General features: G+C 34.8%; 1 protein-coding gene across 1 annotated transcript; it reads left to right on the forward strand.

Annotated features, from left to right (window-relative positions):
• Positions 1–42: 42 nt before the first annotated feature.
• LOC128206408 (tetratricopeptide repeat protein 32-like) lies at positions 43–11171 on the forward strand. The gene is made up of 3 exons (XM_052908821.1): positions 43–218; positions 4474–4631; positions 5444–11171. Exons 1-3 carry the CDS (start codon positions 43–45, stop codon positions 5644–5646), a joined length of 537 nt encoding a protein of 178 aa, XP_052764781.1. The 3' UTR covers positions 5647–11171.
• Positions 11172–13933: the final 2762 nt, after the last annotated feature.

Here is a 13933-nt window from a genome sequence, read left to right on the forward strand (position 1 = left end):
AGCGGACAGGGGCACGTAACTCTATTTGAATTATTTTACAAAATGTCAACAAGTTGTGAATGCGTTGACAATATTCCTGATTTTTGTTCATTTTCGGACGGCAATGGTGATAAAACATTGCCAGATAAGGAAAAAGCTATAGAAGCATACACTTTATGTATTGATGAAGGGAAGAAATGCCTTAGTTTCACTGAAAATCCAATTTCAAGAGAAAAGTTGTAAGAAAACCACATTTTTATGAAATATCAAAATCATGTCATGTTATATGAATATTATAGTAACGTTGAAATAGTTGTTAATTTCACTTATTGAAATGTGCGTGTTATGAAATGTGCCCTATTGTTGTGGTAGTTTTTCTGCGGTCGTGGGTTCGAGCCACGACCTTTTCCTTCCAAGTTCCAGGTTTAATTTACATGTACTTGTGTAATGTGTAAGGATTAAAAGGCAGAAGTGACTATTTAGGCTCAAGGGGATAATTAGGGTAGAATTATACTGTGTAGTTGTAAGAAAAAAAACAGTCATGAAACAACGTTTGTATAGCTCCTAGTCCAAATAATTGTATGTTGGCGGATTTTTTTTAGATTTTTGATATGGCAAATCCTTGGAAGAATCCCGTATAACACGTCTATTATTTTTGACTAATATAGCTCCATGCTTGGGATCCAGTGCTGTGATTGTTGGTTTCAGCTTAAAATCTTTACATGTGATACTGTGCCTTTATTAGTAAATTTCAGCCACCCGTTTTTAACTTGGTGAGTAGAGCTAAGTGGTAGTGTTCAGGTAATGCAGGTTTAAATCCCTGCACCAGTCAGGCTTTTCTTCTCAGGTCGGATAAACAGTAATTGTATGTGTATGTTACTAAGACCAAAAACTTTTTAAGTTTGTTTCTGATTTTACTGCCCTAAATTGCTAGGGTAGGTAGGTTGGGATTATCATAGGATAAGGGTAGGAAGGTTGGGATTATCATTGTATACTGATAGGTAGGTTTGGATTATCATTGATTAAGGGTAGGTAGGTTGGGATTATCATTGTATTATGATAGGTAGGTTGGGATTATCATTGAATAAGGGTAGGTAGGTTGGGATTATCATTGAATAAGGGTAGGTAGGTTGGGATTATCATTGTAAAATGATAGGTAGGTTGGGATTATCATTGAATAAGGGTAGGTAGGTTGGGATTATCATTGAATAAGGGTTGGTAGGTTGGGATTATCATTGATTAAGGTTAGGTAGGTTGGGATTATCATTGAATAAGGGTAGGTAGGTTTGGATTATCATTGATTAAGGGTAGGTAGGTTGGGATTATCATTGTAAAATGATAGGTAGGTTGGGATTATCATTGAATAAGGGTAGGTAGGTTGGGATTATCATTGAATAAGGGTAGGTAGGTTGGGATTATCATTGTAAAATGATAGGTAGGTTGGGATTATCATTGTAAAATGATAGGTAGGTTGGGATTATCATAGGATAAGGGTAGGAAGGTTGGGATTATCATTGTATACTGATAGGTAGGTTTGGATTATCATTGAATAAGGGTAGGTAGGTTGGGATTATCATTGTAAAATGATAGGTAGGTTGGGATTATCATTGAATAAGGGTAGGTAGGTTGGGATTATCATTGAATAAGGGTAGGTAGGTTGGGATTATCATTGAATAAGGATAGGTAGGTTGGGATTATCATTGTAAAATGATAGGTAGGTTTGGATTATCATTGAATAAGGGTAGGTAGGTTGGGATTATCATTGAATAAGGATAGGTAGGATGGGGTTATCATTGAATAAGGGTAAGTAGGTTGGGATTATCATTGTATACTGATAGGTAGGTTTGGATTATCATTGATTAAGGGTAGGTAGGTTGGGATTATCATTGTAAAATGATAGGTAGGTTGGGATTATCATTGAATAAGGGTAGGTAGGTTGGGATTATCATTGAATAAGGATAGGTAGGATGGGGTTATCATTGAATAAGGGTAAGTAGGTTGAGATTATCATTGTATAAGGGTAGGTAGGTTGGGATTATCATTGTATAAGGATAGATAGGTTGGGATTATCATTGTATAAGGGTAGGTAGGTTGGGATTATCATTAAATAAGGTAAGGTAGGTTTGGATTATCATTGAATAAGGGTAGGTAGCTGGGATTATCATTGTTTAAGGATAGGTAGGTTGGGATTATCAATGAATAAGGGTAGGTAAGTTGGAATTATCATTGTATAAGGATAGGTAGGTTGGGATTATCATTGTATAAGTGTAGGTAGGTTGGGATTATCATTGTATAAGGGTAGGTAGGTTGGGATTATCATTGTATAAGGGTAGGTAGGTTGGGATTATCATTGTATAAGGGTAGGTAGGTTGGGATTATCATTGTATAAGGATAGGTAGGTTGGGATTATCATTGTATAAGGGTAGGTAGGTTGGGATTATCATTGTATAAGGATAGGTAAGTTGGAATTATCATTGTATAGGGTAGGTAGGTTGGGATTATGATTGTATAAGGATAGGTAGGTTGGGATTAGCATTGTATAAGGGTAGGTAGGTTGGGATTATCATTGTATAAGGGTAGGTAGGTTGGGATTAGCATTGTATAAGGGTAGGTAGGTTGGGATTATTATTGTATAAGGATAGGTAGGTTGGGATTATCATTGTATAAGGGTAGGTAGGTTGGGATTATCATTGTATAAGGGTAGGTAGGTTGGGATTATCATTGTATAAGGGTAGGTAGGTTGGGATTATCATTGTATAAGGGTAGGTAGGTTGGGATTATCATTGTATAAGGGTAGGTAGGTTGGGATTATCATTGTATAAGGGTAGGTAGGTTGGGATTATTATTGTATAGGGGTAGGTAGGTTGGGATTATTATTGTATAAGGATAGGTAGGTTGGGATTATCATTGTATAAGGGTAGGTAGGTTGGGATTATCATTGTATAAGGGTAGGTAGGTTGGGATTAGCATTGTATAAGGGTAGGTAGGTTGGGATTATCATTGTATAAGGGTAGGTAGGTTGGGATTATCATTGTATAAGGATAGGTAGGTTGGGATTATCATTGTATAAGGATAGGTAGGTTGGGATTATCATTGTATAAGGATAGGTAGGTTGGGATTATCATTTTATAAGGGTAGGTAGGTTGGGATTATCATTGTATAAGGATAGGTAGGTTGGGATTATCATTGTATAAGGGTAGGTAGGTTGGGATTAGCATTGTATAAGGGTAGGTAGGTTGGGATTATCATTTTATAAGGGTAGGTAGGTTGGGATTAGCATTGTATAAGGGTAGGTAGGTTGGGATTATCATTGTATAAGGGTAGGTAGGTTGGGATTATCATTGTATAAGGATAGGTAGGTTGGGATTATCATTGTATAAGGATAGGTAGGTTGGGATTATCATTGTATAAGGATAGGTAGGTTGGGATTATCATTGTATAAGGATAGGTAAGTTGGGATTATCATTTTATAAGGATAGGTAGGTTGGGATTATCATTGTATAAGGATAGGTAAGTTGGGATTATCATTTTATAAGGATAGGTAGGTTGGGATTATCATTTTATAAGGATAGGTAGGTTGGGATTATCATTTTATAAGGATAGGTAGGTTGGGATTATCATTGTATAAGGATAGGTAAGTTGGGATTATCATTTTATAAGGATAGGTAGGTTGGGATTATCATTGTATAAGGATAGGTAGGTTGGGATTATCATTTTATAAGGATAGGTAGGTTGGGATTATCATTGTATAAGGATAGGTAGGTTGGGATTATCATTGTATAAGGGTAGGTAGGTTGGGATTATCATTGTATAAGGGTAGGTAGGTTGGGTTTATCATTGTATAAGGGGTAGGTAGGTTGGGATTATCATTGTTTAGGGGTAGGTAGGTTGGGATTATCATTGTTTAGGGGTAGGTAGGTTGGCATTATCATGGTATAAGGGTAGGTAGGTTGGCAATATCATAAAATAAGGGTATGAAAGTGTGTATAACAAACATCAATTTTGACTGATTAACCTTAAACAACTTACTTATTAATACATTTATGGAAAATATTAATTACTGATAACAAGATTGTAACCGTGTATTTAATAGCAGAAAGCGCAATTTTTTGTGAATGCTAAAAGATTAACTGTGGTCTACTAAATAGTCTCATAAGGTTTAAATACTGTGTTTTATGCTCATTTATTTCAAATTAAACTCGGTATCCTTCATAAGAATCATTGTTTTCGACATTTAATCATCTTTTTTGAATTATTAAAACAATATTATTAATTGTGGTAAATCTTATTTGGAATTAAGAGTGCATCTTTAATTGAAGCATATTTCCAAATCAAGAAATTACTTTAAAGATGTACTCAAAGAAGAAAAAATAGCTTGATTTTTTAGATGGCTATTAAAACTACCAGCAAGATGGAGCAAATGAGGGTTGGTCAGGAAACTGGAAACAAACAATTTTGATATGTTTCTTGAAGATGTAAATCTTGTATTTCTAGGAGTAAGCAGATAGCCATAGGGTACAATGAGAGGGGGTTTGTGCGTTACCATCAGGTCGAGTTTGAAGAGGCGATATCTGACTACAGCAAGGCGCTTTCCTATGATCAAAGTCTCTACTTTACCCACTATAACAGAGGCCTTATTCACTACAGGCTTGGTAGGCAATACAAGAGTGATTACTTATTATTTTCTGATCTACTTCTTTTTCTCATTTGGGTAAATCTTTTCAGTACTTTCTTGAATTTGAAAGATGCCTCCATGAGGTTTCTAGCATTGGACTCTAGTTTACGTGAATCCAAAACAAATAGCACTGTTTTTATGTGTAAAAGTGGTTTTCAGATACAAATTAATGTTAAAAAAGAATTGAAATAGGAAGAAATCTGGACCTACCTACTATTATTTGGGGCTGTTAAATTGGAAACCAAAAAAATGGGCATTAGCAAATGTGTGCCTTGCCTGATACCATTTCATAGTCCTGGCACTGTTTAAACCTTTGCCTGGCTTGCTCAATATTTGAATGCGGAATATTGTTATGTCATGGTATTTAAAAATGATTGTTTCAAAAACAATTTTTTGTCAAATGACAGTTTGTTTCGGAAACTCTTACTATAAAAAGGATTAGAAATAATGCTTAGCTTACCTTTTCTTCAAGGTATTTGGCATGTTTTTAGCTCATAATTTTGATGTTGATGATAATGTTAGTTTTACCGTTTCAGGACGTTATGAAGCAATTTTCAACCTGTGGGATTTTTTTACTTCAAAAACAAGTTATTTTCAATTCAATTTGGAGGATTTAAAATATAAAAGAGTATTTGAGCAGAAAGATTAAAAATAATTTCAAATGCCCATGACACTGTAAAAATTGAAGTATTTTTTAAATATTTGCACATTTGATTACTGGTTTGTATTGACATTACCTTTAAAATATATACAACAGGACTTTATCAGTCATATGTTGCTATCTTTCAGGACGTTTTGATGAGGCAATCAATGATATGAGGGAAGCTTTGAGTATAAAACCTGATTTCCAGCCTGCCAAGCAGTGCCTTAAACAAGCACAGACGGACAAGCAGACGGACAAGCAGACAGACAAGCAGACGGACAAACAGACGGACAAGCAGACGGACAAACAGACGAACGAGCAGACAAGCACACCTGAAAAACCACAGTGATGTCTGGAGATACCATTTTGAAGACATAATATATATTGTTATACTTACAAAAATGTCTGTTACATTCTACGTTGCTTGATCAATTTTGTTAAAATACCTGCACTGCTATCAGGAAACAGTGATTATGTATTACCAAACAAATCTGTTTGAAGTATATTTGACAAATGTGTACATTTTTGGATTATGGGTCTATAGTTTATCTTTATTAAAGCCATCAATGTAGGGAAAAAAGTGTCATTCTCAGAGATAATATCAGTGATAAGATTCTTCTGGCTTTCTTTGTCAACTATAAATAATATTTGTTTGCAATTGTTTTTCATCACAAAATATTGTATTGTCTACCTTTAAAAATACATGGATTGTTGTGATGATATGTTTAAGACTTTTGTTGACTCTTTTACAATTACTGTTGTTTGTTGATTTGATTGTATCTCTTTATTGAAACTTAACTTTCATAGTTATAATTTACTGTTGATTTCAATCGAAAATATTCGATTTATTAATTGCTTTGATCTAAACCCCCTAAAGAACAGAGTTTAGGGGAGTAAATAGGAGTGAGCTTGTCGGTATGATAACTTGTATTGTGAGACAGTCAACAGATACCAGTCACTGTTGGTTCCAGTCAACAGATACCAGTCACTGTTGGTTCCAGTCAACAGATACCAGTCACTGTTGGTTCCAGTCAACAGATACCAGTCACTGTTGGTTCCAGTCAACAGATACCAGTCACTGTTGGTTCCAGTCAACAGATACCGGTCACTGTTGGTTCCAGTCAACAGATACCAGTCACTGTTGGTTCCAGTCAGCAGATACCAGTCATTGTTGGTTCCCATGCTTAACACCATAGAATGCTGGTCAAGTTTGACAGCGGTTACAAACCACTTTTTTGACAAAGTTATGGCCCCTTTTTCAAAGAAATAAAAAAAATACATTTCTTGTGTCCAGGTTAAGTGTTGGGGTATATGTCACTGGTGTGACATCTCTAGTCAAATTTCAACTACTGACCAGAATATCAACATTTTCATTAAATTTATTTATTTAACCTTGGCATTTAATAAGCAATTTTATATATTTCTGAGTTTCTGCATTACATATTTCAGAGTATGAGGTCATTAAGAATAGGAAATCATGTAAAAATATTTAATGAAATGCCTTGAAACCAAAACCACTGTATATAAAAGTATGTCTTTTACATTATATACTGATAGATTAATTTTGTTTACATCGATAATGTCCACATGCAAGGTGCTGTTTTATTCTTTGGTACGCAAACTTCATATTTGCATTGATGGACTTCTTATGCATTCCAGAGATTATGTTTTCTTCAAATTGTGTTAGGCGACTGTTCAGTGACGTTTTGTTCTGCTTATCAGACAATCCCTTTATGTAATTTTGTTCCAGCAGCACATTTCGTAAATCTGTAAGTACTTTATTTTGAGCCTGTAGTACTTGCTATTGTGGGGGATATTTTTGTCAAAATGTTGATTTTACGAAAGTTGTTCTACAATGTACAGTTTTTATTGACAGTAAAACTCTCTTTTCTTCAGCATGATTAATTTAACAAAATCCCACATGTTTAAGACACTTAAAATAAAACCTCTTATGAATGATGATCACCACTTCTAGCAAATCACAATTGTTTTATTACGCATTATGTATTGTCCACGCAACTTATTTTCGCTGACAAAGTAACAAATACACGCCATTGAGCTTTAACCAGACTGTAGGTCAGATATCGGATGTACAGTTTAGTGCATCTGGGAGGCCTGGTGACCAGATGTTATTTTGGTATTATTTGAAAGTTTTTTTTATGGGTATATAAAGAATATGTTATGAAAATACAGAATAATGTTGCAAACAAACTTTTTTGTCATTGAATTCTTGCAGAGTACAGTACATCCATATTTAGTAGAAATAAAAAAACAAAATACAAACTGCAATAGTATGTTTGGTCAATGATGTAACATAGTAGTAATCAGCAAATTATAAACTTTCAAATATCACCAGAAGTATATTGGGTCAATTGGCATTGAAATATAACATGACTGCCAGTGTTGTGATAGGTAGATAAGTTATTGTCAGCAATGAGTGCATAACATGGACAATCAAAACAACATGTACAGTTGATATAAAAATATTACATACGTGGATATATGAATGGTCCATGCCCTGCTCACCAGCACCAAGGATAACACAAAAAAGGGTCACAGAGAACCCTTATTTCCTTTGAGGTCCTTAATGAACATTAGTTTTAGCTTGTCTGTACACCATATACCTGGGGCCATGATAACAAACAGTCTCAAGTCCATGCATAGACTCACACTCAGAGAAGAACTATCATTATATTTAAAACACACACTCTTTTTTCCATTCTTTTAACAAAAATAAAGGCAAGTAATTCAGCAATTTAAATTTTAATAAAATTCATCAAATGTTTTCATCAAAACTCAACTAGAAGGAAAGTTTCAATGAAATAAAGATTTGCAGTTTTGCCATTCCAGTCTGAATGCAACCTTCCGACTGTTCGTAATCATAGACCCTGAACTCTATATGACTTTTCCTCATGAATTCGGAGAAGCTGAATTTGAGTTCTTCATATAATAGAAATAAGACCGTAAGTACTTTTAAAGATTTGTGGCATTTCCTATTAGGAATTCTCACTGTTGTCATTTGTTTACATAGCATTGTGACTTTGTTATAATTATGTTAGTAACTATTGATAGTGATTTTGCTGATTTGGTCTTTATTTTGTAGCTAGTTAGGTTGTTGTTTAACTTGACACTCAAAAGATTTCATGAAAACACCTTGATAAATTCATGGCTGCTACATTATTTTACTTGGAATTCATCGTTTTTAGAATTTTCTAAATATATAGATTTTTTATCGTTAATTTTCTCGTGGGGCTTGCTTCATTACATGTATATCTCCAATGATATAATGAAGAGTTCTCCGGTTGCCACAATGGTTGTTTATAAACTTATTTATGGGACTATTGCAATAGTTTGATAACTGATAATATATTTTGCAGAAGTAACAGTAATGTAGTAATACAGTGACGCATATAACCAGGAATGTTGGATTTATGGCAAGCAGGAATTGGTCTTGTGGTATATATTTTAACTGCCTGTTTTTGGCATCACATTACATCATTCACACAAAAAGAAATGAATATTATCCTAACAGTACCCATGATCTCTAATACACATTACACATTCATTTACAGTGACTAGAAACTGAAGTCATATTGTTTGGCTATGTTATATTGTAAGCCTTTGTCAAAGTGTTAGCCTTTGTCATATTGTTTACCTATGTCATATTGTTAGCCTGTCATATTGTTAGCCTATGTTGTATTGTTGGCCTATGTCATATTGTTTACCTATGTTATATTGTTAGCCTATGTCATATTGTTTACCTATGTTATATTGTTAGCCTATGTCATATTGTTTACCTATGTTATATTGTTAGCCTATGTCATATTGTTTGCCTATGTTATATTGTTAGCCTAAGTCATATTGTTTACCGATGCTATATTGTTAGCCTATGTCATATTGTTTGCCTATGTTATTTTGTTAGCCTATGTCATATTGTTTACCTATGTCATATTGTTAGCCTGTCATATTGTTAGCCTATGTTATATTGTTAGCCTATGTCATATTGTTTACCTATGTTATATTGTTAGCCTATGTCATATTGTTTACCTATGTTATATTGTTAGCCTATGTCATATTGTTTGCCTATGCTATTTTGTTAGCCTATGTCATATTGTTTACCTATGTCATATTGTTAGCCTGTCATATTGTTAGCCTATGTTGTATTGTTAGCCTATGTCATATTGTATACCTATGTTATATTGTTAGCCTATGTCATATTGTTTACCTATGTTATATTGTTAGCCTATGTCATATTGTTTGCCTATGCTATTTTGTTAGCCTATGTCATATTGTTTACCTATGTCATATTGTTAGCCTGTCATATTGTTAGCCTATGTTGTATTGTTTGCCTATGTCATATTAACTATATGACCCATTTCTTGTCATGGTTCAGAGGGTCAGGAGGTTAAAGGTCACATACCTATATAGTATAGAATAATTATACCCTTTAATTATATAATCAAAATGTAAGGTAATCCAGCAAATAACAATTTCAACATATTGTTGAATTTATGATATAGCAAAATTAACTGTATCTTATTTTCTTCAACAAGTCTCTCCTCTGAACGTTTTTACCAGTGACTGCTTAAATAGGTAGAATTTTACATGCATAGTTAATAGATTTATATATTTTTTTTAAATTCTGGGTTTATCCTGCAACCAGAAATTTTAAATGATCACACATTAATACTTCTAGTGCGCTTACATCAGGTATAAATATGTACGGTTCAATGTGTCATATATATAGAGAGAGATAATCACATCCATTTACCTTAACTCCAAAGTGACATCTGATGTAGTAGAAGTGTGTTAATTTTTTTGCCTGACTTTGGTAAAATTTATTTGTTAATGAACAGAACAAGCACAAAATTGTGAAGCAGTATATACTTTTACATTTGGCAATAGGGAATAGGTCTGTTTTGGATTCAAAATTTCTAGTTAAAACAGGCTGGGTTACAAAGTTCTTATCTTTGTTTTCTAGTTTCATCACTTTCATTACATGTATGAGAACAAGTGTTGGCCAGTATCTATTTCAATGTAGTTACTTGTTGTGGAAATTGTACCGTGGATCTTCCTGATGAACACATTCAACATGCATAATGCCTTCCTCAGAAAAATTGTATGTTTTTTTACATTTGAGTAAAAATGCCCCAACTTTATTTTTTATATAACTACAAGCAAAGAAAACATAGAGGATAATTGTTTGCTTGAGTGTATAATCGTAATATATTTCACCGAGTGAGCACCAAAACCTATTTCATGAGTGGCAGAGTGATATATTTACTTATGGAGTACCCAAGGTGAAATATATTGGGATCTTATACAGAAACAAACCATTCTCTCATTTCTCTTTTTTATATGCCTAAAAATGATATAAAATGACAGTTAATTCTAGTTTGAACTGTTTTGCAGAAAAACGTAACATTGTTTTTGACATTTCCTCATTGAAATTGTTTCCTAGTCCTGTGCACCCTGACGTTTAGTTTTGAAGTGAGAGCGGGGTTAAAAAAAATTCTAATTGTTATTTTACTGTTTTAAACAGTAAAGTTATTATAATTTCATTGATAAACCTCTATAAACCACCAGAAAGCATATGATAAGAAATAGTATTCTATATTTTGTTAAGTGTTAAGCAATGACTCAGTATTTAAAAAAAAAACATCTTGAATTTTCAACTCGTATTCAAAAAGCTTTGATTGTGTCAAGACTACCGGGGTAACAAAAAATTGATTGAGGACACTTGGGTATGAAGTTTTTGTTTTCTCAGTGACCTAAGTGTACTTTGCTTCTATGTTATATTTAAATGTCCTCTGCATTTACATATCAGAAATGTCTATTTTTTACTTCTGAAATAAATATTGTTTTATTTTCTCTACAAAATGGACTTGTTGTTTTTAGGTCCACTAACCAAAGGCAAGACGACCTTGTTCGATGTTGCGGTGTCCATGGTTTGTCTGTAGACAGTTGTTTGTGAACGCGAAAAAGTCTTCAGTTTTGATCGTTTCTTGATCAAACTCATACAGTAGTAAGTCATGAGAGGTAGGTTTCTTTCTGAAGCCAGCCAGATCGGCTTATGTATATGTGGACTATGGCCCTTGAAATTATCAAAATTGCTATTTTGTGAAAAATTACAGTTTAAGAGGGACAACCTATACTATAAGAGTTCAGTTGTTTTTCAACTTCCTTGCCTTTGTGAAAGAGGTTAAAATTACATTTACCCGGTAAGAGAGAAAACCTTTTCTCCCTTTCCTCTGATAAAGAGGTTTCATTGAATTGATTTTTAAAAAGTACTCTATTTATTACCCCATGTTTACTTAACTTATACAGTAGTTAGATACTGACTTAATCACTATTCATTGGCCCTCATGTGCCTCTTGTCTAATATTTAGATTCTTGATGAACATTTAGTGTTACCATATACCAGGTGGTCATTTTTAGATGGTATATTTGCAAAGAGAATTTAAAGGTATTATAATGCCTTCATGTTGGCGTCTGTTTAATACCTTGGTCAAAATTAAAATCTATGTTGTTGATCTTTTTTACACGTTTTTTTTCTTCATATTTTTTTATAAATATTCATGACTCCTGTAAATGTGGTAAAATGTCTGCCTGGCGATTACAGCCTCTCACACACATAGGACCTACAGACTGAATGTGGTTCAAACCATGTCCAAGTGTACCCAAATGCGCCACATCAGAGCAATACCCGAACAAATTACGTTCAAGCTCAATACAGAACTACCCAAATATGGTATGCTGGAGTATTAGCTCACTCACAAATTGTGCCACTTCAGGGCACAACCCAAATGTGCCATGTTAGCATTATACCATAGTAAACAAACTCTTAAGTGTGACCTTAACATATGAGGTTCCAACACAGGCCGTGTACTCAACACATTGTTCTGGTATGTGGCAAACATGTGGCAAGTTATTTTAAAGTCTGTCAATACAAGAGAAAGTAACAGCCTGGACACAAACACCTATACTTTATGTCCTTAAATGCAGCATTTCATTCTTGAGAAACAGTAAGTGTTCTCCTGGTATGTCACACGAAAAAGTAACCGTCCGGAAATGAGGCATTGAGCTAAATACACAGATGTTGCGATTTTAATTTGCCCACTAAAGTTAAAATGTTCATATCAAGGCACTTAATGAACTAATCACTCTGAAGCACTATCAAAACCAACCATGAGGAGCACTATCCAAATGTGCCACATCAGAGCACTCTTTGAACATGCCATATCAGCACACTTACCAAACATGCCATTTCAGACCACTAACAGAATATGCCATGTCAGAACACTAACCAAACATGCCACATTAGAGCACTAGTGGACATGCCACGTTAGAGCACATCCCAAACATGTCACATCAGGGCACAACCCAAACATGTCACATCAGGGCACAACCCAAACATGACACATCAGCGCACTGTCCCATATATGGGTGCTCTATACACAGTTGTATTCGTGGCCGATCCCTGGTCTAGTGGTAACACACTTGACTATCAATCCAGGGGTCACAGGTTCGATTCCCCATCGCATCACTAAAAATACTTATCGTCTTCCGGGAGGGACGTTATATGGGGGTCCCGTGTGACAGTGCTAAATATATATACACTGTTGCATGTTAAAGAACCAGGGTTATTCTAACTAGGGTTACATTCTGTCTGTGCACTATGCTCCAAAAACCTAAAATGATTAATAATCTTAACGGAACACTCACCGAATGGGCAAGGCCCAAGTGCGAGTATAAACAAGCTTACACACCACCACAACTTATTATTTCCCATTATAAAATTCTCCAAATGTGCTAATCTTGTTTAAAACTGTAGTATGAGTATCTCAATGTTTAACAAGAGATGTTTGTCAAACATTATGCCCCCCCTGAGCGCCATGTTGTCAGGATTATATGGACAATTGAAATATGCATGGACCAAAATGACAGCTGATTTCTCACTCACATTGGATGCCGTTGAGGCAATCTTAAGATTATGACCATTCAAAGTGTGAGGATAGAGTGTATTATGACCATGACATTTGAGTCATCAGCTGGTCACCAAAAATCTAAATGTCAAGTTTGAGGGCCATGGGTGCAGGCATTGACAAGTTATCACACAGACAAGCTTTTTCATTCAAGGTAAGTGACCTTGACCTTTGACCCCTAAAATAATAAGGAGTCATCTACCGGTCAGACACAACCCCAAGTCAGGTTTGAGGGCCATGCGTGCAGGAAGTGTCGAGTTATCACTAAACACTTTTCGCATTCAAGGTCAGTGAACTTGACCTTTGACCCAATGACTCCTAAAATCAATAAGGTCATCTCCTGGTCAGGCCCAACTTCCATGTCAAGTTTGATGATCATAGGTTCAGGCATTGTTGAGATATCACTGGGAGAAGATTTGTTAACTTTTTAGCGTTAAAGGTAACTGTGACAATGACCTTGGCCCGATGAACCCCCAAGTCAAGAGGGGTCATCTACTGGTCAGGCCCAACCTCCAAGTAAAGTTTGAGGGCCATGGGTGCAGGCATTTTTGTGTTATCACTCGGACAACCTTTTATCATTTAAGGTCACTGTGACCTTGACCTTTGGCCCAATGACCTCTAAAATCAATAAGGGCCATCTACTGGTCAGGC

This window comes from Mya arenaria, chromosome 10, assembly GCF_026914265.1.
Source record: "Mya arenaria isolate MELC-2E11 chromosome 10, ASM2691426v1".
Lineage (NCBI taxonomy): Eukaryota > Metazoa > Mollusca > Bivalvia > Myida > Myidae > Mya > Mya arenaria.